The sequence below is a fragment of the Euprymna scolopes genome, chromosome 31 (assembly GCF_053919585.1).
Source record: "Euprymna scolopes isolate OS-2025 chromosome 31, ASM5391958v1, whole genome shotgun sequence".
In the NCBI taxonomy this organism is placed as follows: domain Eukaryota; kingdom Metazoa; phylum Mollusca; class Cephalopoda; order Sepiida; family Sepiolidae; genus Euprymna; species Euprymna scolopes.
In genome coordinates, this window is record NC_136512.1 from 56,013,954 (window position 1) to 56,041,288 (window position 27,335).

Here is a 27,335-nt window from a genome sequence, read left to right on the forward strand (position 1 = left end):
GCACATTTCTACAAGAAGAGGTCGCTTTTTTCGCGGATATTTTCGAAAGTCATCCCCTCTTTTCGATTGACTAGCTTTAATTTAAACCTTACTCACCTCCGGTTTGGCGATGGACACAACGGCAAAGACGTCACGTTTTTACGTTCTTTTCATCATTTGCGGTACGGGTTCGAGCCTGTCTGCCTACTACCACTTTTTTCTTTTGCTCAACACACATCTCTAAACACCCGGGCAACACCGTGCACCCAGGCTAGTATAAAGCGAGAATCATCTCAATAAAAACAATAGCTTATGGAACACTTCGAGCCTGCTCTTGACCTTTCCAGTCATCAGGCCCTTTAAACAATCATCGTAATTTTTTATATGTAAGGAAAGGCGTTAAAAGTTTGGCAATTGAAGCAGAGTATCTAAAAATGAACGACACAAAATAAATTGTGTTATTTATTTTAACCTGATTATTTTTTTCTTATTTGAATGTTTTTTCACAACATTTCTGTCGATGCAACCTTTAACTTTATCGAACTCAGGAATATTCTTGTTGAAGAATATTTCTTCTTTCTTTTTTACATAGGAGTCACCACTTATCAATGTCCGTCACCACTTATCAAGGATAAGGATTAATGAATATACAGTAGTCAATGGGATAATATTGAAGTAATCGTTAGTAGTGGAAATTTGGTAAATTGGATTGCTTAAGGGGACGGCTCATCAAGAATTTGTTTACATTGGACTTGAAGACGACCAAATTGTAGTCAGCTGGAAAGCGGGCAAAGGGAAGAAAGCTCCGTATGCGTACAGTTCTAAGAATGAAGCTTTGTTCATGAATTTACGTTTAGATTAGGTTAATTTCTGTCGAACTCGGGAATTTGCACAGAATTTTGAACGGAACATTTTATTTACGGGGATGGTATACTCTCGTTCCGGCAGTCATGGCTGGTTAGAAGTCCTAAGTAATTCGCAATTGTATTTTGAGTGTCGCCTTTACTGAGGATTGAACTTTCAACTCCCAGAAGAGTACCTTTACAACTGAATTTTACCAAGTACTTTAGCCACTATGCAACGGATTCTTGCGGAATTATTTAAGACTTCTACCCGACCATAGATGACGGAATGAGAGCAGGCTTATCACTGGTTTAAATACAGGCTTTTGTTCAAAATTCCGTGCAGATTCCCAAATTTAATAGAAAGGTTACCGAGTTCGACAGGATACACTTAAAGGAAGTCGAAGGTTGTATCAACGAAAACGTTGTGAAAATAACACTCAAGGTGAGAACAGTAGTTCGGATATTCCAAATAATGTGAATTTTGAATCCTTATCTAAAAAGTTCAGAAAAAAATAAACGAAATAAATGTTTATATAATTTTTTAAAACGTGTACAAAATTGAATATTTATGTGAATTTCTTTACGCATCGCGGCATTTTATTTTATTTTTTATGCATTTGTATATTAAAATTTTATTTTTATGCATTTGTATATTAAAATTTTATTTTTTATGCATTTGTTTATTAAAATTTTATTTTTTATGCATTTGTATATTAAAATTTTATTTTTTATGCATTTGTATATCAAAATTTTATTTTTTATGCATTTGTATATTAAAATTTTATTTTTTATGCATTTGTATATTAAAATTTTATTTTTTATGCATTTGTATATCAAAATTTTATTTTTTATGCATTTGTATATCAAAATTTTATTTTTTATGCATTTGTATATTAAAATTTTATTTTTTATGCATTTGTATATTAAAATTTTATTTTTTATGCATTTGTATATTAAAATTTTATTTTTTATGCATTTGTACATTAAAATTTTATTTTTTATGCATTTGTATATTAAAATTTTATTTTTTATGCATTTGTATATCAAAATTTTATTTTTTATGCATTTGTATATTAAAATTTTATTTTTTATGCATTTGTATATCAAAATTTTATTTTTTATGCATTTGTATATCAAAATTTTATGTTTTATGCATTTGTATATCAAAATTTTATGTTTTATGCATTTGTATATTAAAGTTACAGTTGCCTTCCTTATCCTATAATAAATAGATAACATTTATATCGTACTTTTTCTTTTCTTCTTTTTTCTAGGAAGAATTTAAATTTGTGTATCATTATGTATTTAGTGATTGCGAAAGTACTTTTTATAGATTTCTTTTCTGTTTTCATTAGCAGTAGAATAAGTGATTAACGACACAGATCGACAACATGTATGTGTCAAGTTCGAATCCAGTTCATTCCACAGAAACATTTTCACATAGGTGTACGTGGCAACCTTCACATAGCCCCTCCCGTAAGTACCTGATGTCTTTCTAAAAATAATTTTGACAAGAAAATATCATGGAAACGAAATATCATGGAAACGAATGTCAACAAAAATGAAACGAATGTTTGAATATTGGCTAAGAACCACTAAAATTCGTACTTAAGCTAACGTTATAAATATTTTTACAATCTACTTGAGATCTTCCACTATGCGCTGTCCTTCGCCCCAGTGTCGGAAATAAGTTCTCGCCAGTTTCTGCAAATGCTCCTCATATCAAGACGGCTTTTCTTGAGGGTCAACATAAGATTGTTTCTTACCAGTGGCTGTATATTCGATTACTTCTCGAAAATTTTTGCTGCTCACCAATAAAATTTGATTTAATATTGTTTTTATATGAATCAACGTTTTTTTATATTGACTTTCGCCTACAAGATAAAGGAAAAAACGCGAGAAAGTGTTTATAATAATCACACCGGTTCTTGTCAGATCGCCGAAGTTAAAAAGTGTTGAGCCTGGCTATTACCAGATAGGTGACCATTTGGGAATTTCAGGCACTGTATGTCAACTCCGCTCATTTCGGCATTGTTTCCAATCGTCTTGAACCTCCACTTGCAACTAGTATTTAACAACGCCGACCCAGGAAAGATGTTTGGTGATTGCGCAACTCTTGCCACAAAATGCCCAGGCACTCTTACAGTGGCTATCTGTAGTACAATATATATATATATATATATATATATATATATATATATATATATATATATATATATATATATATATATATATATGTGTGTGTGTGTGTGTGTGTGTGTGTTGTAATCCAATCAACTATGACGGTTGAAAATTGCCCCAGAGGGAGGGCGCTAGGGACACCCAAATTAGAGCTTTTTATTTATGTAAACAATCCCGGAGTAATATCGGGTAACCCTAATAGTTAAAAAGAGAAAACGGTTGATTGCGGATGTGAAATACATTTTCTTTGCAAAGTAAAAACAAATTCCAGAATATTAAACAATATTGCTATAAACATGATTATTTTGGAGTATCTGGCTTGTTATGGTGACCTTTAGGTGACCTTAAGGCCAAGGCCGAAGAACGACCGGTCTATGAGAAATGTTGGGAAACATTGTTCTGTGGAAAGTTACCTAATTGGTATGCATAGAGCGAACCAGATTATAACGTGCTGGGCAAAGATTGGCTGAATGAGGAAACCAGGTTCGCCCCGACTTCTGTCATCCCTCCATTTATAAGGGACTGCAAATCAGAAAAATAAGGCAGATGTTTTGGAGTCTGGAGTTAAATTGAACTCAAGTTTTGGAGTCTGTTTGAACCTGGGAGAAAATACTGCCCCACATCCCCGTGAAAGCACTCGTCCACTGATCAATCGATAAACAATGTATCGGTTGTTAAAAACAAGGAAAAAGGACCCGTTTGAACAACTATCGAAGACTACCATAAAAATAAAAATATAATCTATATTTTTATTTTTATTTTCCTGCTGATTAACTATATATAATTATTTTTCTTTTATTGTGAATAATTGATCTTTATATGAAAACTAAAACCAGAGTCAGCGTCGACTACTACTACTACTACTACTACTACTACTACTACTACTCCTTTTTTCTTCTTCTTCTTCTTCTTCTTCTTATAAGTTAACTTCAATAAAAATAACCAAACTGAGTAATCTTTTTCAGCGGACGACTAAAAGAGAAGATCGTCAAATTACCGCATCAGCATCATATCAGCGTCATATCAACTCTGTCTTCATCGAAGCGACTAACTCCCTCTCTCTCTCTCTCTCTCTCTCTCTCTCTCTCTCTCTCGACTTGGAACACATAGTGAAATATTGGGTTGTTACTTTTAAATGCGTTGAAACCAAACTTCTTATCATTGTTTTGACTATCGAGTATATATCCGACACAGACACAGTTAATCAATCGAGAACCACATCACTCTATCTAAAAACATATAAAATATTAACTGATATATACTCGAGTGTCGAAATAATAAAAATAATATTCTCTTGTCATCGCCCTAGTGATCATCCACTATTAAAAAATCTATTTGCTTCAGTTAGACAAGAAAAACATGATAGAATCTTCCTCACAAAACATAAGAGTGACACGCACTTCATCCGTGAACAAAACTTTGGGGAAATCCGTTTTCATGTCCTCTGCCCATTTCAATCGGTTTTGTATGTGATGTTGCTTTAATGGAGGCTTTGCCACAGGCTTAACAGACTTTGCTTTTTCATCCAAAATTGCTAATCTTTTGCATTAAGTTTAACATGAAGAATGCCATCTACTAACATTGATCTCAAAGATCCTATTTATTAACATTGGCCTTCAGATGCTGCACTTCAATTTCTTGTTCTCTTTCAGTGGAGGAGAGATCCTTCACGACTGGGACAATTTTTATTTTTGTTCCTTTTCTCCACGTAAAAAAACGGCCCTGGTGTCTAACTCTGTCCCGTGGGGAGGCATTATAAATAGGAACATTAATCTAACAAATATCGTCTACTACTTCGTTTACTGGGTTAATCACCACTTATCAAGTCCCAGAGGCCACTCAAGATTAACGGATTCTAAATGTTAGGTTTATGGTGAGACAAGATTAGTCACGGTGAAACTTGAATAGGGTTGGATTATCTGAATGGATGACTCAATAGGAATATATTCACATTAGACTTGAAGACGCCCATGTTATAGTTAGTTAGGTTGCAGAGAAACATTACTGCGTTCCACAAGCGGACAGTTCTAGGAAAAAACCTCTGCTCATGGAATTTTCGTTCAGTTTGGACACAAATAGAGAATGAGGAAAGTTGTTGGCGATTGTTTCAGCTAGGCGAGTATTTTTGTAAACGTTTTACGGGAAAGGGACATTTATTTATAAAATGTCATTATCATAGCCTACTCAAAATAAATATTTGCCTGAGTCAGTGTGGAAAATCAATGTTGTTTTTTTTTTTTTTCCTGTGTAGAAGTGCCGCACAGTTCCCGAATAAAATGTCATGTCACTCAATAAAATCCGGGCCTAACTAATAAAGAAAGAACTTTTATACAAAATTCGTTTCTTTCTAGAGTGATATACCAATATACAAAAAACACAGCGTTTGTAAGCGTTAAAAAATAATAATAAAAAAATAAAACAATATATATGCACGCTGTGTATCAAATTATTAACGAGTTTACATTTTTTTAATATTTAAGGAACAAGTGAATAAAAATACATGAAACTTTGAGAAAGTGCTTACAATACTATTCAACTACTTCAGTCAGAAAATAAAAGTATTTAAAGCAGTATTAGCGAAACTATGGCAGAAGATAGGAATATCTGTTGATTTCAGTGTGTCAAGTCATTAACGAGGTTGAGAAAAAACACAATATACCCATAACTTGTTTATCGTAATAATTCTCAAACATTAAATAAACTAGAAAAAATGCTTAGAACACAATAACTACATAGCAATTTCTACGTGGACATAATTAGTAAGGAATATGCGATCCTTTTTTATGAATGTCTTGTTGGTGCCTTAAACACTGATGACGATGTCTTCCATCTAGGACCATTCCTTGCTCCAGCTCTCTGGACCATCAAGAGTGACACGCACTTCATCCCTGAACAAAACTTTGGGGAAATCCGTTTTCATGTCCTCTGCCCATTTCAATCGGTTTTGTATGTGATGTTGATTTAATGGGGGCTTTGTCACAGGCTTAACAGACTTTGCTTTTTCATCCAGAAGGCGACGTTGAGTACTTTTTGAGACATTCTTCGATCCGGCTTGTTTGCCCAGGGTTCTTAACAAGTTCATGTTTAATTTGGTGTAGAGAACGGCGTGAAACAACTCTAGAGTTACCTTTATCAGCTCTCTGACGTACCTTTGTAGGGTCCTTGACAAAGTTCTTCACAGTTTGAAGGCACCTTCCTATAATTTTCGGTGTTTCGAGGGTAGTTTTGCCTTTTGCTAGCTGTTCTGTAATAACACTCTTCTCAGAACTACTCAAACCACCTTTATTACCCATTTTATTGACGAAAAAAACTGCCTTGTTAATAATTTGACACACTTCAAATACAATGGATTCAGCAATTACGATGGCAAGTTGTTTACATTGCACGGAAAGTACGAAAATTTCACAGTACGTGCAGCTCAGCATTGCCAATGTTTCCGAAGCTTTTGATACGAAACTACCGGTAAGTTTCTGAATCAGGTAACAAAGTATTATCTCGTCAATAATTTGACACGCAGTGTATATATATTAAACTGTGAAACAAAATAAGTAAATAAAATAAATAATAAAATAAAGACTATAACAAACTATGAAAAATAATAACAAATAAAAAGGAAGTAAAAAGAAAACAAAAATAAATAAAAAGTAACGATGTTTATAATATCCTTACTAAGCATGGCAAGAAAAAAAAAACGTATATTTATTCAACCAATCAAAATAAAAAATAATATATAGCATCTCTTTTTCGTAATTTAACAAATTACGAAAAACAGAGCTCTTATAAATTTAATATTATTTCAGGTTAGACTTTGAAAAAAATTTCAACTTTGAAAATAGTGGAAATAAAGAATATTATAGCTAAAAAAAGGTATTTTAGACTCAGGTAGTGTCGAAACAGATGAGCACGATAACTTGCGTCTTCAACTAAAATAAAAAAAAATAGAGATGCAAAAAAGAATAGAATTTAAAGAAAAACTAAGATTACAATAAGAAAATAGAAACGAAAATGCAAATAACTTTTCTGTTAATACAATTTTCGATGTAGGAAAATATATGAAATTAGTACCGCATTTAATGAAAAAAGTAGAAACATATTTTCCTCTTTTTGAGAAAATATCTACAAATTTAGGATAGCCCTGTGAGATTTGGCCAACACTTTTGCAATCTGTCCTTACTGGAAGAGCAGCACTTTGCATAGAAGGTGTCGCAGATTATAACAAAATAAAAAATGCCATATTGAAGGCATATAAATTAATAGCAGAGGAGTATAGGTTAAAATTCAGAAAATTTTTAAAATAAATTGAAAATCACACTTTCGTAAATTTGCAAGAGAGAAAATAGATCTTTTCAATTGATGGCTTAAGGCGAAAACAGCAAATAATGATTACGATAAATCAATCAACTCATCTTAATAAAAGAGTTTAAACGATGTGTTGATCAAGAAACCAAATACATCTAGACGATAAAGAAATAGAAACTATTAACGAAGCTGCTATAATCGCGGATCCCCATAACATAACACTAAGAAAGGGTCATGAAAAGACTAAAATGACCGACAATCATTCAGGTTTTTATTCAAATAAGAGACCATTGCTTGCGTCTCACTTTAACCACTTATCTCATAAAAAAGTATCTACAGAAAACAGTAAAACACATATCCAATAGTCCTTTTCCAAGACAATCAAAATTTCATGTGCATACTGTAGCAAAAATAATCACGTAATATCTGAATGCAGAATACGAAAAAGAGATCAACAAATAAATAAAACCTGCCAACCTCATGCTGATGCAAAGCAATTTAAAAACATCTTTTCTCTCAGTCGTCTCTCTCAAGATCAGATATAGAGAACAACGTTTTCGACCCATCCATAGAAACATACAAACGTTTTATATTTCATAGCTGTTTTCATAAACGATCCTGAGAAAACTAAACCCGTATAAAATTTACGAGACACAAGTGCGTCTCGAACTTCATTGCTAAAAGGTATATTATTACTATCGGAATCGACCTTCACGGGAGATTTTGTTTTGTTACACGGAATAGAATCGAGTGTTATAAACGTATCCCGTCATAAGATCTATATAAAATCAAAGTTCATAAATGACTTCGTCCTAGTTGTTGTTCGACCCACTTTACCAGTAAAAGGTGTTTCCTTACTCTTATGTAACGATTTAGCAGGTGATACATAATAACAGAACCAGTAATTACGGATGCAGTAGAATTAAGTGAAAAAAATAACGAAGAAGAAAAAAACTTATATCCAATCTGTGTAGTCACTAGAACTAAAGCAAAGAAACAAATTTTAAAAAAACATAAACACTTGAAAACCAATTACTCTGTTAAAATTAAATAACATCTTCTTATCAAATAATCTTGAAAAAAAAACTAATACAATAGATACAAAATTAGATAGTACTACATTAAATAATAAAAACAGGAAAATTACAAAATCCACTTGTCAGGGAACAAGAAAAATATACCGAAATTTGTCCTTTAAAAATAAAATACTTCCTTTAGAAGAAGCAAGAAACGTTAGGGAATGCTTTTGTATGACAGCATTTTTATGATAAAATGGGAACCAGTGGATGACAATCTAAACGAGGAGTGGAAATAGAAAACCAAATACCAGCCTCAAAAGTTTACAAATAAGAAATATTCAACATAGCTCATAATATTCCTATGTCAGGACATTTAGGAATAAACAAAACATACGATAAAATATTAAAACATTTTAACTTGTTGAAACTAAAACAAGATGTTATCGATTTTTATAACTCTTGTCACGCTTGTCAGGTGGTTGGAAAACCAAGTCAAAAGATTCCGCCCGCACCGCTAACCGTTCCAACATTTGATGAACCATTCAATCATGTTAGTTGATTGTGCTGGTCCTCTTCCAAAAACAAAAGTAACTAATACCTACTAACAATTATGTGTACGTCAACCCGTTTTCCAGAAGTTAGTCCCCCAAGAAATATTAAGACCAAAAATATCGTTGTCTTACCAAAATTTTTCTGTATAGTTGGGATTCGATCAGCCATTCAATCAAACCAAGATTCAAACTTTATGTCTCGTCTATTCCAACAAGTAATAGATTAAATTCTATCAAATTATTTACCACCCCGAATCACAGGGAACTCTTGAACGTTTTCATCAAATAATAAAGTGCATGATACAAATTCTGTTTCGAATATAAAAAAAAAGATTGGGACGATGGAGTTCATTTTGTTTTGTTTGCTGCAAGAAAGGCAATCCAAGAATCTTTTGGTTTCAGTCCGTTTGAACTTAATTTTGGATATACAGTTAGAGATTCTTTAAAACTTCTAAAAGAAAAATAGTTAAGTGAAAAAATTATGTACATCTCTTAGATTATGTATTAAATTTTAAGGAAAAGTTATACAATGCTTTCAAAATAGCACAAGAAAGTTTAACAAACTCTCAGATTAAAATGAAATTTAGATACGATATGACTAGTAAACATCGTAGTTATGAAATGAGGGATAAAGTCTTAGTATTTTTGCCAATTCCAATTTGTTTACAAACAAGATATTTTGGACCATATAAAATAGAAAAGAAAATTAATGGCGTAAACTATATTATACGTAGTTCAAACCAGAGGAAGAAAAACATAATTTGTCACATTAATATGCTAAAACCTTACATTGATAGGAATGATATAACTAAAATGAAGCCCGTCTCAGTATTAACAATTATTATAAACACTAATAAAAATAAAACTCATTTAGACAATGAAACAAATATAGGTACTAAAGAGAAAGAAATGAGTTACTATAGGCAATTTAAACCCCCAGAAATTCTATCTAATCAAAATTAAAAATCTAAACATTTATCATATGAGAAGAGAAAAAATATATGTGCTTTGGTAATCGAGTTCAGGGGTCTTTTTTTCAGATATTCCCGGAAAAACAACAGTTGCAGTATATGATGTATTTGTGGGAAATAATAAAAACATCAAACAGCATTTTTACCGGATAAATCCAATCAAGCTTCAATATTTGAGAAAGGAAATTAAATATATGATAAAAAATGATATAATAGTACCAAACAACAGTCAATGGAGTTCACTTTGTATTCTTATACCAAAACCTGATGGAACTTGTTTGGCCGAAACCACTATCAATAATTTCCCAAACTCCTTGTCTGTGCCTAGACCTAAATGTAGATTCTATGAACAAAGCTTCTTTCTTAGATCTGCGCGCCTGTGGAACTATATTCCGATTGTCTGTTTTCCATCTGACTACAATCTGATTGTCTTCAAGTCCAACGTAAACAAGTTCTTGCTGGACCGCCCCCCTAAGTAATCCAATTTACAAAATTCCCATTACTTATGTATACTACGCTATAATCACATTGACTAATGTATATCCATTAACACTTATCCTCGAATGGCCTCCGGGCCTTGATAAGTGGTGATTACTGTGTAAAAAAAAACCCATAAAGATTCGTAAGTGATTTTCGAAAAGTTAATGAAATAACAAAGACTGCCTCTTTTCCAATTCCTAGTATTGATGATTGCATTGACAACATCTGCAAGTCAAAATATCAGCAAATTTGTCACGCCAGACGGTTCATATCAATACAAAGTTATGCTGTTATGGTGCATTCAATACTATATGATATTCATTGATGTGATCGTATACATAAACGATGTAATTGTATACAGTAACACCTGGGATGAACTTTTAAAAGTTATAAAATAATTTTTCTAAAACTACAAGAACTAACCCATGCGTAAACTTAAGCAAACGTGAATTTTGGGTCCGGTCAGGGACAAGTGAAACCTATCTCGGCATGGATGTTATCATAAAATATCCTGTCCCAACAAATACAAAAACAACTAATGAGATTCCTCTTTATGGCAGGATTCTATCGAATGTTTTGTAAGAGTATTTCAATAGCAAGTCCTCTCAATAATCTAAAAAGACTGAAAAATACAAATGGAGCAAATCGATCAGTAAAGCTTTTAATAAGATCAAATCAATTATTGGAGGTCCAGCTCCTGCAACTGCAGACTTCTCTAGACAATTTAGATTATAAATTGATGCAAATGATGTGGGTATGGTAGGAATTCTTATCCAAGAAGATGATTTTGGTTGGTTGTTTTTGTTTTACGGTATATCAACCCTTTTCGGGTTATTTAATGCCGAATCCAAAGATTTTGAAGAAAAATGTTTTTAATATAATATATTTGTTGTTTTCACGTCGGTTTCTATTTAACTCATAGTTGTGACCCTAACAGGTACCACTTCGGGTCAGAGTGGACCTAGGAGCAATGGCAATTAAAGGGTGGCTCCACACTCCCCAAAGCCCACAAGCTGGGGCCTCACTACTGGATATAGTTTAAGGTCATATCCAGGACCCCAAGAAGATGAGCAAGCAAGCAAAGCTATTGGATACTTCTCAAGAAAATTCAACAACTACCAAAGGAATTACTCCACTATTGAAAAAGAATGTTTAGCTTTGTTATCAGCCCTACAACGCTTCGACTTTTATCTAAATGTGACTGCACATCCTGTTCTAGTCCGCACTGATCACATCCCACTCACTTTTTTACAAATAATGATCAGTAAAAATCAGAGGCTTACAAGATGGAGTCTACTCCTACAAGAATACAATACAATATTATAATCGAACACATACAAGTACGAGACATAACTTTCTCTTTCACAATAAATAAATAAATACGCACACAAAACAAACAAAAAGTTTATATGCATATAATATATTTATAAAATTTATTTATATATGTTATATATATTTATAAAATATATTTATTGCATGTATCAATATAAAATGAACGCACACGACATATTAAAAAAGATAAGCATTAAAATGTATATGTATTGAATACCTAATTTTCTCATCCACAAAAACAAAAAGAACAAAAGTGAACAATAACAAAAACTTTGAAATATTTTCTATTTATTGCATGTTTTTCTTTATATTTGACTTTCGTTTTTTAAGAGGTACAAAAAAAAAACCGTGATAATGTATATTTCTATATTTGAGCTAAATGTCTTATGGATGTTTTCACATCCAAAAGTTTCATCTGAACCCTGGAATACCAAATTCTATGATAAAAGTTTTAAAATCTATATTTCAAAACTTTTACTTTAAAGGATGAGAGTGTCATGGGAGGATTTTTTTCTTTAAACAATAAAGAAATTACCATTTCTTACATAAATAATAATATAAATATAATATAAATATAATATATAAATATATATATGTAAATATGAATAATATTATAAATTAATATTATAATGTATCATAATATAATACATAATGTTAAACATATTACATAATATATGACAATATAAACTTTTACTGTTAAAATACATCACAAATAGAAAACGAAAAGATACTTTTTAAGAGTTTCTGGAGAGATCTAAAAATAGAACACAAAAGTCTACTTTTTTCAAGGGCCCCAGAAAGTTCCAATGTCGAGGTGTTTTATTTTGGAAATTTCAGAAATTCAAATCCACGTGACTATAAACAGACGCTAGCAGAGTCATAACTTCAGTTATTAAATCCTAAAATAATAACTTGTATATATTGCTTGGGCCGATGATTTCATTACAAACACACCAATTAATTAACTTACATTTCATCATTTTTCATAATTCTTGGATATGTTACTAATTTTGACAATACTTTTTCATAATTTTAACCCACATAATCGCCCAACCTTACTAAAATAATAACTTTCATATATTATCAAAATTATAATGAAATGAAGTGATGCTTATTACGTAAATGGTGTCAGCTATTTCCAGGACTGATTTCATATTCCCCACCCCACTGTTAAAAATATACATGAAATAAAATAATGTTTAATTCGTAAACAATGTCAGCCATTTCCGGGACTGACTTCATATCCTCCACTCCACTGTTAAAAATATACTTGAAATAAAGTACTGTTTAAATCATAAACTATTTCAGTAGCTTTTCGAAATTAATACATAAAAACATTAACACTGTAAGTGATTAGGCAAACATTGCTTCAACATGAATTTCTGAGTGTAGTATCAGTCTAAGCGTTCCAGTTACTTTGATAATATATGAGAGAGAAAATTGTGTTGTTTTTTTACCTGCAGAATAACTATTAAAATCAATTATTTCTTAACAACTTTTGTATGTACCAGAAAGATAAAATTCTAAATTTTATAGAAAAAAAATAATATAAAACATTATTTAGAATTGTTAATCGAATTTGCAATTTTTAATTTACCCTAAAAAATCAATGGACGCTTTTTTCACACTCATATTAAATATTTATTAATGTTTTAAAATCGATTAAACTATTTTTATGCCTAAATAAAAATCGAGAACATTTGTTATAAGAATATGCAAAATAAAACTTGTGCATAAAAAAGCAAAGAAATAATTATATTTTTAACGAAATGAATTTTATTTTGTTTCGATGGACAAATAATAGAATTATTTCTTTTTATTAAACAAATAAGAAAATAGAAAATTAAATAAAACCAATAATGACTATTATAAACCAATGTCAAATCACTTGCATATATGTTAAAAAATACTATCAACATGCCCTCTTTTTTAAATTATGAAATAAAATAGCCTTTTTGTAAGAGTAAACGGGAATTTCTTTAGTTTGGGAAAATTTTTGCAAAGTAAATCGTTTAATTGATCTGTCAAAGATACAGAGTTACTTTAAAAGAAAGATAGATAAAAATTAAACGACAGTCATTTGGAAGATAAAAGATGTAAGCGTGACACACAAAATATCACACACTATCGTATTGATATATAAAGTATATAGAAGATAGCGGAATCCGTGTAAATTACATGAAATGATATTTTCAATATTAATTATCTTGTTCCTAACTTGTTCCTCTTCCCTGGCTATGAGTAGATTTAATCTGAGGACAAATTTTCACTTTTACCCTCTTCATAGACCTTGCTCGTGAGAAGGATACATAAAGTTGTCCATGAGTAAAGCAAGGTTGTGGTAGGTAGATCCCAACTTTATTGAATGTCTGTCCTTGAGCTTTATTAATGGTCATTAAATGTTATAGGCAGACGGGAAATTGAGTTCTGTGCAGAACAAATGGAATATTTGCGTCACTAGGATTAAGTTTAATTCTTGGAATTAAAACTCGTGCCTGAGCATTAGATCCACTTATGATTGAAGTTAAAATACTGTGGTTATGAAGCTCCAATACTTATGAACGTGTTCCATTGCATAGTCCTTATTGACAGGTTGCGAAGCAGCATTAAGATTGAGACGATGAGGAGGCATCCCCAAAGGCGTAAGTGAATTTATGAATTCCATCGGATAATTATTGGCTCCCATTTCATTAATGAATCTGTACTTAGATATGTTTTGCTCTCGGTTGGTTGTCTTCGTAGAATATCTTCATTAACTTCCAAACAATCTGCATTTTTTGGTGACAAAATAACTAAACTTTTCATTTCGTCTTGTGTACAATCATCAAATATGTCTGATACTAAAGAGTCATTGTATACACACTGTTCTGGAATATCGATCGTGTCATGAGAAACATTATTAAGTGAACTATGAACGCGACCATTTCCAATTTGTAGGAGCCATTGTGAGAAAACTTGTTCGTTTTCATTGATCGTCATATTCTGAGAGATTCAGTTGATGAAAATGGTGCCACATTGGAGACTTCTTTAGGCATACATCCAATACTGCAGCAGGTGGAGCTCTAGGAACCACACGCAGAATTTGCCTGAAGTCTTCTAATATGATGATTTCACCGCCAAATATACTATTATTGTTCATAATATACTGTAAACAATTTACAATGGCATTCAGTACATATCAAGGGATCATTGACACCTCATCAATAATGAAAACTTTCACCTGCCTGAGAATATTTGCTTGGTCAGAATTATGTGGAATATTGCATGCAAATGTCTCAGTCAAAGGAAAAGGAAATTTGAAGATACTGTGAAGCGTTTTTCCATTTTTCAATAAAGTTGCTGCAATACCTGTCCAAGCAGAAGTAATAACAACCACATTTTGAGTTATCAGGTAATCATGAATCATATTGAATAGAAAAGTTTTACCAGAAACGCCGGGTGCATCCAGATAAAACAGTCGGTGCTTAGTATCTAATCCTCTATCTATTGCACTTACAGCGTTAATGACACTATCAAAAACATTTCTTTGCTCAATATTTAGTACTTCAGGATTAACTTCTTGAATTTCTTCCACATATTGAACGGCAGGAAAGCCATTGATTGGTTCTGGCAGACCAAACATCACACAATTCATGCCATTTTCATTCAGAATCATCTCTATGTGATGCAGAGCGATATTTTATGCAATATTATTATCATATTGGCGTAAAAGGTCCTCTATCATAAGGTGTTTGTTATCATTACATAGTTGTAAAACATTTTGTGGTGTATTGAATAAACAAATCATTGCAAACATGTTAAGAAGCTGCCGTGGCACTTGATATACAGCTGCCTCACTCAAAGCCATTTGTAGTTCGTCGTCATCTTCAAGCAGTTGTAATCGAATACAGCCATCCTTAAAGGTCGGCAATTCTTCACCTCCTACAGTTTTCAAGTCATCAAAAGAAGTTGCACCTGGTACATGAAGAAGAAGCATCCTTAAAAGGAATTTCTCAGCATTTCTAGGACTGGCAGAGTACATTCTTGTTACAATATGGCGGTAACGCTTTCTTCTGATCCATGTGTTACTTTGCTTATTAAATACATAATATTCAGAGATATCAATATAAAGGTGGCCTCTTGCATCCACGTCACTTTGGTTAAGTTTGAAACATGCAGTTGCGTGTCACGTTCTTCTGCACGGGCAGCAGCCTTTGTTCACCTGGCCTATAATAAACTTGTTGTTCATCAGGTAAATGGAGCACCAGTCGATTAACTGTGTGTGACTGTCCATACATTTTATATTCTGACAAACGCCAAAATGCTTCAGGCGGGGATACGTATCTACACGAAATATATTGCTTAATTTCATTATATTCATGTTTATTAGTTTCATTGTTGTTTATATTCATTTCCATCACTGCGCAACCATGTCCTTTATAGACATATTTGAAAAGATATTTCACACGTTTTACCGAGATACACACTTCTACATTAATGTGAGCACCATATTTTCTGAGTACATATTTATTATATGGTACTACAAACCTGCAGTCAACCTCATGGACACCCACTCTAACAGAATCTCCATTATTTCTGCGTCTATATAGAGGGTATCCAGAAACATTTGTAATAGTCTCCTCCTGATACGACATAGGAAATTTTTTCTGACACTCTCCCTCTACCATACAGATTGAGTTGGGATTAAATGTACCACAGGGTCCATGAATCATGAGTATTTTCACTAATTGTCTCAATTCTGGATCATGTTTTGATGGTAATTCAGCTGAAACAATATTATCAATTTGTTCTTTAGTTCTAATTTTATCTTACCAAAAAAACAAAAACAAAAACAAAAAAACAACAGTTTTTCATGAAACTATTTTAGTTAAAACAATGTGGTAATAAAACTAATTTATTTAGAAAAAAGTACTGTCATTTAATATCTATATTTTTTAAGGTTTAATGTTTTTATAAAAATATTTTTATGTACAAAACCAGTTTCGTTTTGCTCATAACGTGTCACTTTTTTTGGTTAGCAAGGTCAGGGCATCTTGGCTTTTGTTTCGTTGAACATGTAGTAGTAGCAATAATATCTTAATGAACAATAACGCCAGCCCCCTCCTCTCTCTCTCTCTCTCTCTCTCTCTCTCTCTCTCTCTCTCTCTCTCTCTCTCGCTCTCGCTTGCTCTCTCAAAAAATTACAAAATATAGAACTGCAGTGATGCATTAAATTTTGTCCCAAATATTTTAAATTAGAAAAAACTTATAGCGTCCGTTGGCCGAGAGATGTGTGTTATCGTTTTTTACTCCGGAATAACTTAAAATCAATTATTTCTTAACTTTTGCATTTACTAGAAAGATTAAACCCTAAATTTTATAGTATTAAAAACAAATACAGCGGTAAGGACACGCTAATCGAATGCTGCCGTAGCGTTCGTAAATGTGCATTCTGTAATTAATGTATATCCCGGAATTAACTTTCAACCAATGAAATTTGCCGGAAAGCGTGACACACAAAAGAACACACACGTTACCGTATAAATATATAGACTAGCGGGACATGTGGAAATTCCACAGCGGCATTTTCATATGGAATACAAAGGGCGTGCAATAAGTAATGTCCCTGACTCACTTCCCATTATTAGTCTTTCTCTACATAGGAACCACCATTTCTCCCATCGTTTGATGCAGCTCTGGAGACCGTTTTTGTAGAACACCCCAGGTTGGTCCTCCAACCACGACATGACTTCAGAAATCAAGGCTGCATCATCTGGGGAACGCTTTCCTTTCAAAAACAACTTCATGGATGGGAAGAAGTGAAAGTTAGAGAGTGCAAGGTCATGAAAGTAGGGAGGATGGGGGAGGATTTCATAACCACATGCCCGTGCTTCTGATCTGGCGACATGCAAGTTGATGACCGGAGCGTTGTCCTGCAGGAGGAGGGTACCTTTGCTGATCTTGCTCCGCCTCTTGATTTGATAGCTTTCCTTAATTTCCTCAAAAGTGAAGCATAATAGGCTAATGTCAACAATCATTTTTCATAATTTTAACCCACATCATCGCTCCCTTTACTAAAATAATAACTTTAATATATTATCTGGTCTGAATTTTTCATTGCAAACACACTAATGCGTTAAATCACATATTATCATTTTTCATAATTCTTGGATATGTTAATAATTTCGACAATCATTTTTCATAATTTGAACCATCATTATCGCCTTCTCTTACTAACATAATAACTTTGATATATTGTCTGAGCTGAGTATTTTATTATAAACACACTAAATTATTAACTCACGTTTCATCATTTTTCGTAATTCTTAGAAATGTGACTAATTTCAACAATAATTTTTCATAATTTAAACACACCTTATCGCCCTTTCTTGCTAAAATAATAACTTTGATATATTTCCTGGGCTGATTATTTCATTACAAACATACCAATCAATTAACTCACATTTAATAATTTTTCATAGTTCTTGGATATGTTACTAATATCGACAGTAATTTTTCATAAGTTTAACACACCTTACAGCCCCCTCCTTACTAAATAATAACTTTAATATATTGCCTGGGCTGATTATTTCATTACAAACACATCAATTCCGGGTATTCTCATAGTATATATGTTCCACCTATCTTATCCAATCCCGGATGACGCTGCATATTCTGCTAGTATATATCTGTCACCTATCTCCTTCGATCCCGGGCGACACTGGGTATTCTGCTACTATATGTTTTCCACCTATCTCATTCAATACTGGGCGACGCTTTCTGCTAGTATATATATTTGCACTTATCTCATTCAAACCTGGGACTGATTTCATGTCCGCCACCCCACTGTTAAAAATATACATGAAATAAAGTAATGTTTTAATCGTAAACTGTTTCAGACATTTCTGGGACTGGCTTTATATCCCCAACCCACTGCTAAAAATATATATGAAATCATGTAATGTCTAAATAGTAAACTTTTTCAGGCCTTTCCGGGATTGACTTCATCTCCCACCCCACTGTTATAAATATACATTAAATAAAGTCATGTTTAAAACGTAAATAGTTTCAGCCATTTCCGAGACTGGCTTTTTATCTACCATCCTACTGTTATAATATACATTAAATAAAGTAATGTCTAAAACGTAAATGGTTGCAGCCATTTTCGGGACCGATTTCATATCCTCCACCCTACTGTTAAAAATATACATTAAATAAAGTAATGTTTAATGCGTAAATGGTTTCAGGCATTTCCGGGACTGACTTCATATCCCCCACACTACTGTTTAAAATATACTTGAAATAAAGTAATGTTTAAATCATAAACTGTTTCAGCAACTTTTCGAAATTAATACATAAAAACATTAACACGGTTAGGGATTAGGCAACCATTGCTTCAAAATGAATTTCTGAGTGTAGTATCAGTCTCAGCATTCCAGTGACTTAAATCCCCCCTTTTTTAGTCTTGGTTAATGGAGGAGAAATCCTTCATTACTGATGCAATTTTTATTTTCGTTACTGACCAGAGTGCCCCTTTTGGGAAGCTGGTTTTCTCCCAAATTTTTACCGACCTCATGTCCAACTCTTCTCTTGTGAGTAGGCAAGTAAACAAAAATAATAATCAGAAGGGACATATTTCAGGGCATTTTGTAATTCATCAGAAGAGACATTTCCAGTGCATTTTATAATTAATCAGAAGGGACATTTCCAGGGCATTTTGTAATTAATCAGAAATTACTTTCTCAGTTACTTCTGTAATATTAAAACTTTGATACTTTAAATATAGTACCTATTTACAATGCATCCCAACGGGACAGATTTAGATACCAGGGTCGTTTTTTTAACGTGGAGAAAAGGAACAAAAAATTGTCTTAGTCGTAAAGGATTTCTCCTCCACTGAGAGAGAAGGAATTGAAATGTAGCATCTGAAGAAAAGATACTACACTTTGATCTTGGCCAAAAGGCCAAGAAGAATGAATCATTTTTTATTAGCTTTGCCTCAACAGCGACACCAATTTCGACTCGGATTGTACGCGTGATACACACACGACGACAACAACAACAACAACAATAATAATAATAATAATGATAATGATGATGATGATGATGATAATAATAATAATAATAATAAAAGAAATAGTGATATAGATAAAAAATGAATGAAAAGAAGTTTTCATAAAACGAATATTTTTGTAAAAATAGATAGAGATTCCGTCTACAAGTTAAACTAGTTACTGTAATCATCGTGTAATTTAATGCGAGATTGCAACTGAAATATTTAAAAAGATACATTTAGATATTTTAGCTTACGTATACGTATAATGTTGTACTACTTTTCCCACAACGAAGTCTGGACACAAGATCGGAACTTTCTAAAGTGTAACGTAAATATAAATGTAAAGATAAGTGAATAGAAATAAAATAATGTCATAAAATATTATATATGAGTAAAATAATATTATATAAGTACGCTCGCTCTTTGTTTATAAACAAATCGTTTAGAGCACTGTAAAAGTGGTGGACGGATTGTTTGTTTAAATAGACATTTGGCGAGATTATGTACGGGCGCCGCTCCCGTAGGTCGATCGATAGAACTGCTGACTGTCATCACGATGGTTCTAGGTTTAATCCTCAGCTTGGGAGAGGTGCTGCTAGTCTAGCGCCAGCGGCACTGATGGGTTGTGATACAACGAAACAGGAATGTATGTCGATGACAATATATATATATATATATATATATATATATATATATATATATATATATATATATATATGGTTGTAATAAGAATAATAGTAAAATATAAAGATAAAAACAAAACATATCTATACATTATTTTTCTTACCTTATTTCCTTATTGATCAGATGAAATATTATTATTTCAATTTTCATTCATCATTTTTCATTCCTCAATTTTTTGATAATATAGAGGCAATGGACTCCTCGCCGTACGTAAAGCAAGGGTGACACATTCTACACTCCTCCTGGCTCGGCACTGCTATATACATATAGCTGAACAGATATATGGGCTTATTTATATGATTTAAATAAAGATGGTAAACCAGTACTTCCATTTTCCCTATACCGCGGTGTTTGAGATAATTATCGCGGCAGAAGTTTTTATATCTATCTATAAATTTAATTGCGATTGTTGTCATTTTTTCATTTGGGTTGTTTATCCCTTCCCCAATACTAGAATATATATATATTTGATAGGTTTATATGCTTCATTTTAGGGATAAGGTCTTCATGCAAAAGGTGTATGTATATTTATCTATATTTGTGGAGTATTCCGTTACTAGAGTTCTCTAGTTAGACTACTTAGTTATCGTTTGGAGTCAATTATAATAATACAATTATATATTTACAATTTCAAACTTAAGCTTTTACACACTAATTAAAATGACATTTAAAACTTAAGCTTGACAGAGCAAAAGAAAAGATTATTTATAGTTCGCGAAACGTTCAATTTGTCATGTAAATATTAAAAAGTCGTTCCAAAACGACACAACCTCTATTCCACGTCTGCGTCGAGTTTATTTACAGTTATAAACTGTACAAAAATCTGTGTTTTATACAAACGTTAAAGATTGGTAATAATAAACCAGTTAATTACAGCGAGTTTTAATTGTGCTAACATTTTAAAAATGATAGGGTGTATATAAAAAGTATATAAAAATGATATAAAATTATATAAAAATTATATAAAAACTATATAAAAATTATATAAACACTATATAAAAATTATATCATAAGTATATGAAAAGTATATAAAAATTATATAAAAAGTATATAAAAAGTATATAAAAGTATATAAAAATTATATAAAAGTATATAAAAGTATATAAAAGTATATAAAAAAGTATATAAAAATGATATGAAAAGTATAGAAAATTATATAAAAAGTATAGAAAATTATATAAAAGTATATAAAAATTATATAAAAGTATATAAAAAGTATATAAAAAAGTATATAAAAATTATATGAAAAGTATAGAAAAGTATATAAAAGTATATAAAAGTATATAAAAGTATATAAAAAAGTATATAAAAATTATATGAAAAGTATAGAAAATTATATAAAAAGTATAGAAAATTATATAAAAATTATATAAAAGTATATAAAATTATATAAAAATTATATAAAAAGTATATAAAGTTATATAAAAAGTATATAAAAATTAAAAGGATATAAAATGTAAAGAAAAAAATTGTCACTTACTTTTCTTCCATTAACGTAAAATACAAGTTCGTCTCCAGCAGACATGTTTTGGTTTTGGTTTCTAATTACAGTTAAACAAGCTTAGTTCATAATCGCTCTTGACTGATGACTTCGTTGTTGACTTGTGAGCATTGCGAGCTTATCATATGATTTATGTCATAACATGAAGACCCTACCATCACCGGTTCCCCTACATGCCTTATACATATTGACTTTAAAAGCCGTGCATATATTTCTGCAACATATATCCTGAAACTCTGACATAGATTTTGTTTTTCTATAAGTGTAACTTATCAAGTGGAAGTCCCCCAAATCGTGTCTAAAACTTCAGAAAATAAAAACGACAAATACTTCTAAATTTAAGCCTGTAAGCACTGATAATCGCCTGGAAATGTTACGAATAAGTGAATATATATATATATGTATACATATAAATATATATATAAATGTGTGTGTGTGTTTATGTGTGTGTATGTGTGTGTGATGAGAACAATGGAAAGTATTCCGACGAGATAGAGAGATAAAAAAGAAAGAGAAAAAAAACAAGTCACATATCTATTAACATTCGTCTTTATTGTAAGATTTCTTCATCCGAAAGAAGTCTTACAATAAAGACCTAACGTTGATTGACTAGCGTTGTCTTTTTTTTCTTTATCTCTCTCTCCCTCCTCTCTCTCTCTCACTCTCTCTCTCACTCTCTCTCTTTCTCTCTCTCTATATATATATGTGTGTGTATGTGTGTGTATGTATATATATATATATTTGTGCATGTATATATATATATGTGTGTGTGTGTGTCTATCTATCTACTATTATATAAAAGGAATATTGTGTGTGTGTGTGTGTGTGTGTGTGTGTGTGTGTGTGTGTGTGTGCATATGAGTTCGTTCCCTATTGGCCCGAAAACGACTTTGCAGATTTTTATGAAATTTTACACGAAGGCATTATATGTGCCTGGCAGTGTTCTTAAATAGTTTTTGTATCGACATGTTTTCGATAAGCATCGATAATCAAAATAATCCGATGAAAGAAGAACAAGCGATTTTAACCAAAGTTAACATTTTACACAGCCTAACACCACAAGTGCATCTGAGAAGTTTTATTACCACACAAGCCGAAAGGCTCAACATATAAAATCAACAGTAGGTTCTTTGATATGACAGGCGCACGTTCGAAATGAATGTTTCAGTTTAGAGCACATTTAAAGTATGATACTTTTTTTGTATTTTAAACTTTAATTCAAGCCATTATATAGAAAAATAATTTTATAAAATCAACAGTAGTGCAATGTAAGCTACTATATATTGTAAACAAAGTCACTGCGAGAAGCCTCCACCCCCGGATGCACTGCGCTGATTCCCCAATAGAAGCAGGCAATCAATTGATTTGATCGAAAAATGTGCTATTTCACCGAATTCGATGACAATAAAAATATGGGAGTGTAAAATAATCGTTGATCATCATTCAATCCGCGCAACGTCAGATTTTCCTGTTAGTATATCTATATATCTATATATCTATAAAAGTGAACGTGTCTGTCTGTCTGTCTGTCTGTCTGTCTGTGTACATTTCCCTACGCAATAACTCTGTCAATTTTTAGTCTATAGACTCGAAATTTGAAATACCGGGTACTGAGATTTGGGAAAATCGATGTGACGGGTGTCAGCCAGAAATTTGGCTGTTAAGGGGTCAAATTTCAACGATTTGACCTTTAAGAACTCTACCAAACTCCTCCGACAATTTTGGGTCTAGACACTTGAAATTTTAGATATAGGTTCCTTGAATCTGGATCTAACTTAATAAAGTGATTTGAGCCCGAAACTATAAATTTTAAGGGGGTCATAAAGGCTTACAAGATGGAGTCTACTCCTACAAGAATACAATACAATATTATAATCGAATCGTTTCTTTCTTTTTTTTTTTGCTCAGCATACACCACCAAACACCCGGCAACGCCGAGAACCCATGCTAGTATATCTATAATATAAAGCTGAACGTCTGTATGTGTGTGTGTCTAGTCACGAATAGGCTCCTATGTAGTTGACTATTATAGAAAACTGATCACATATAATGATAGATGTATCGAGACACAGGAATGGGTATGTTTGATCTGGCATAATGATGATTCATTAAAATTGTGGGGTTTGCGTACGCGCCTGGTCCACAAAGTATGAAAAAAAAAAAAAAAATTAAATTAAAAAAAAAAAACGTTTACAAGTGTTTTTGATATAGATGTACATAATAATACTTTGATAAGTATGTTTTAACTTAAATAGGGATGATATAATAAAATTGTGTGGTCTGCGTTCGCGCCTGGTCTCCATAGAATGGAAATAGGCACAAACTTTAATAAAGACTTTTCATATCTATCTGCGTAAGTATACTTTGATAATTATGTTTCAGTTTGAAGAAATATGGTATAATAAAATTATGAGGTGTTCATTCGCGCCAGATCTTCATAAAATGGAAATATGTCAGAAAGTTTAACAAGGTTTTTTTAATATAGATCCACAGAATATTGTGATAAGTGTTTCAGTGTGAACAGGTATGTTATAATAAATTATGGGGTTTATCTATTTTATTTTTACTTTCATCATATTTTGCTTTGGTTTTGATACCCCCCAAATCGAAGCTGTCTCTTTACAACTCTTCCTTTTCATAACCTATCATACTCTCATAAATCAGAGTCCATTTTCTGTAGACTATTTTTGAACCCAGCGACGGGTACTTTTGTTATATATATATATATATATATATATATATATATATATATATATATATATATATATATATATATATATATATATATATGCGCGCGCGTCTGTCTGTGTATTGTTTTGGGGGCAATCAGAGTGGCCAATTTTATTTTCTGCGAAGCGTTGCACTTTCGCGGGGTTTTTGTTTTTATATGTTTGAGCTAGGAATATGAACTGAACGGACGCAAGGAATCTGTTCCAGTCACCACAAGCTGACGAATTCTAGAAGAAGGACTCTGAAACTCGCCCCTTGCAGACAGTTTATATTGTGCCTAAATAATTAGGCTCATTGCCATGAGTCCGCTAGAGACTCGAATCAATTTATTTCATGCCTAAATATAGACACATCTTCATTAAGTCTGTTAAGAAACTTCCATTGGCAAGAATTGCCGCATTAACATTTTTATGGACTTCTGCACTATGCTTACAGTGCGAATATTGAATCCTTTACACCAGAAGGCATCTTATCGACTCCTTTTACGGCTGCAAACCCATATCTTCGAAGACAGAATGAACCTGCTTCCATTTCCCGTGGAAGATAAAGAGTAATACCTTACGAGGTTGTTACTAGCGTTATTCTCAAACATGGACATTCCTTTTTTGCAATCGAGGATAAAAAAAATTGCATTGAATTTTAAAGGTAAACCTTTGCTGGTATTGTCTTGTTTTTTGCCACTGTTCAAGGAGCAAAAAACGGTCAGATAAAATACAGTGTGAGTGCGTGCGTGCGTGCGTGCGTGTGTGCGTATGTGTGTGTGCAACGAAAGTGCTATTAAATTTTAGACCTTAAAGAGCAACATCCCACTTAAAATTAAGACTTACAAAAATGACATTCAGAAGGGAATTTTACAAACAAACCAAAATGCTATTTTAAAATTATACATTACAGACAAACGAAACTAAAATTCTACTTCAAGCTTAAGCATTACGGACCAACGAAAATGTTATTAAGCTTTCATAGAAACGGAAATACTATTTCTAAATACAGCTTTACAAACAGACAGACTAATTAAAAATTAAGCTGTACAAACGGATGAACATGTTAAATTAATCGTGTTCATTTGGGTTCTTCAATCTACTGCTTTCATCTTGAGTGTTATTTGCACAACGTTTCGGTCGATGTAACCTCCGACTTTCTTCAAGTGTATCTTGTCGAACTCAGTAATCTTTCTATCGAACTTGGGAATCTGCACGGAATTTCGGACGGGAACCTTTATTTAATCCACAAGGGTATCATGTCCTCGTTCACTCAGCCATGACTGGATAGAAGCCCTAAGTAATTCGCAGTTTTATTTTCGGTCGCCCACAGTACCAACTTCAGAAGGGGGCCATTTTTATAACTGGATTTTCCAAGTACTCTAACCATTGTCGATAATTCTAGTACGGATTTTAGTAGATTTAAACCTATTTTATTATAAAATATAAATATAAGTGAAGAAGATCGGAGGTTACATCGACCAGAACTTTGTGAAAGTGACATTCAAGATGAGAACAGTAGTACAAAGAATCTAAATAATACGAACAACCAACCTTCATCTAAAAAATTCAGAAATGTTAAAATTAAGTTTTATAGACAACAATGTTATTTTTGCGAACGAAAACAGTATTTAAACATAAGCTTTGCAGATATACAGAGAATCTCCCAACAAAAAACGCGATTTAAAATAAGCTTTTACGTAACAACAAATATGATATTTAAAACCAAAGGATTGGCAGACCAAAGAAGATGGTATTCGTAGTTACGTGAAACAAAAATTCTATTGCTAACTTATGCTTTACCGAATAACAAAAATGTTATCTTCAAATAAGCATTATTGACCAACGAAATGTCAATTTAAGTTTTTAGCATTATAATTAAAAGAAAATGCAATTTCAAACTTGAGCTTTTACGCATCAACGAAAATGATATTTAGAAATAAAGCTTGACAGACAAAAAAAAAAAAAAGATATTCGTAATTTCGAAAAGGATTTTCATGTAAATGTCTAAAATTGGCTTTAAAACGACGCGGTCTCTGTTCCTTATCAGCTCCGAGTTTCTTTAAAGTTATAAACTGCATTAAACTTCGTGTAAAAACTAGCCTTTTTTATACTAACGTTAAGAACTGAACATAAGTATTAGTTAAAGCCAGTTCTAATTATGGCAACGTTCTAAAATAATAATAAGGCGTGTATAAAAAGGATTAAAGAAAAAAAAAATACTTACTTTTCTTCCATTAATGTAAAATACAAGTTTATCTACAGCAGACATATTTTCGTAATATTTATTCTGGTTAATTAGAGTCAAGAAAGGCGAAACTATATTCCCATTGAATGGCGACTTCTTTGTTGTCATATAAACACTGCTAGCTTATCGTATTATGTATATGTGCCACCATCACCCTTCCGCCACTGGCTCTATTTACAAAAAAATACCATCACAGAATTACGTAACATTTCTTTAAATGAAAACACGTGTTTTTATTTTATTTTTTTATATATAAACTAGATGAAGTACTTGTAGTTACCCAGAATTCTTTTGCTTTTCTACGTTTTAGTTCGTTTTATGTACTGCTTATTTCTAAACTAATTAACCAATTTTAAAACACAGCTACGTAACAATAGTTGTAATGAGGGGATATATTTAACTTTAGTTTAATGCAAAGAAGACAAAAGGGACGTCGAATTTCTTTGTGAAAGTTCAAAATTTTGTGAAATGTTAGCAAAAGATATTAGAAATTAATAAC

General features: G+C 32.0%; 1 protein-coding gene across 4 annotated transcripts in view; it reads right to left on the bottom strand.

Moving 5' to 3' along the window:
* Positions 1-27,071, bottom strand: part of LOC145255760 (xanthine dehydrogenase/oxidase-like) — a 183,764-nt gene extending 156,693 nt beyond the window's left edge. Inside the window, exon 1 of one of the 4 annotated variants that reach the window (XM_080114419.1) lies at positions 26,816-27,071. In XM_080114419.1, coding sequence (XP_079970545.1) covers positions 26,816-26,944 — 129 coding nt within the window. In that variant the 5' untranslated portion in view covers positions 26,945-27,071. Of the gene's footprint in view, positions 1-20,479; positions 20,608-21,856; positions 22,043-26,815 lie in introns of those variants that run through there. The other 3 variants (XM_080114417.1, XM_080114418.1, XM_080114420.1) reach the window with 3 other exon arrangements.
* Positions 27,072-27,335: the final 264 nt, after the last annotated feature.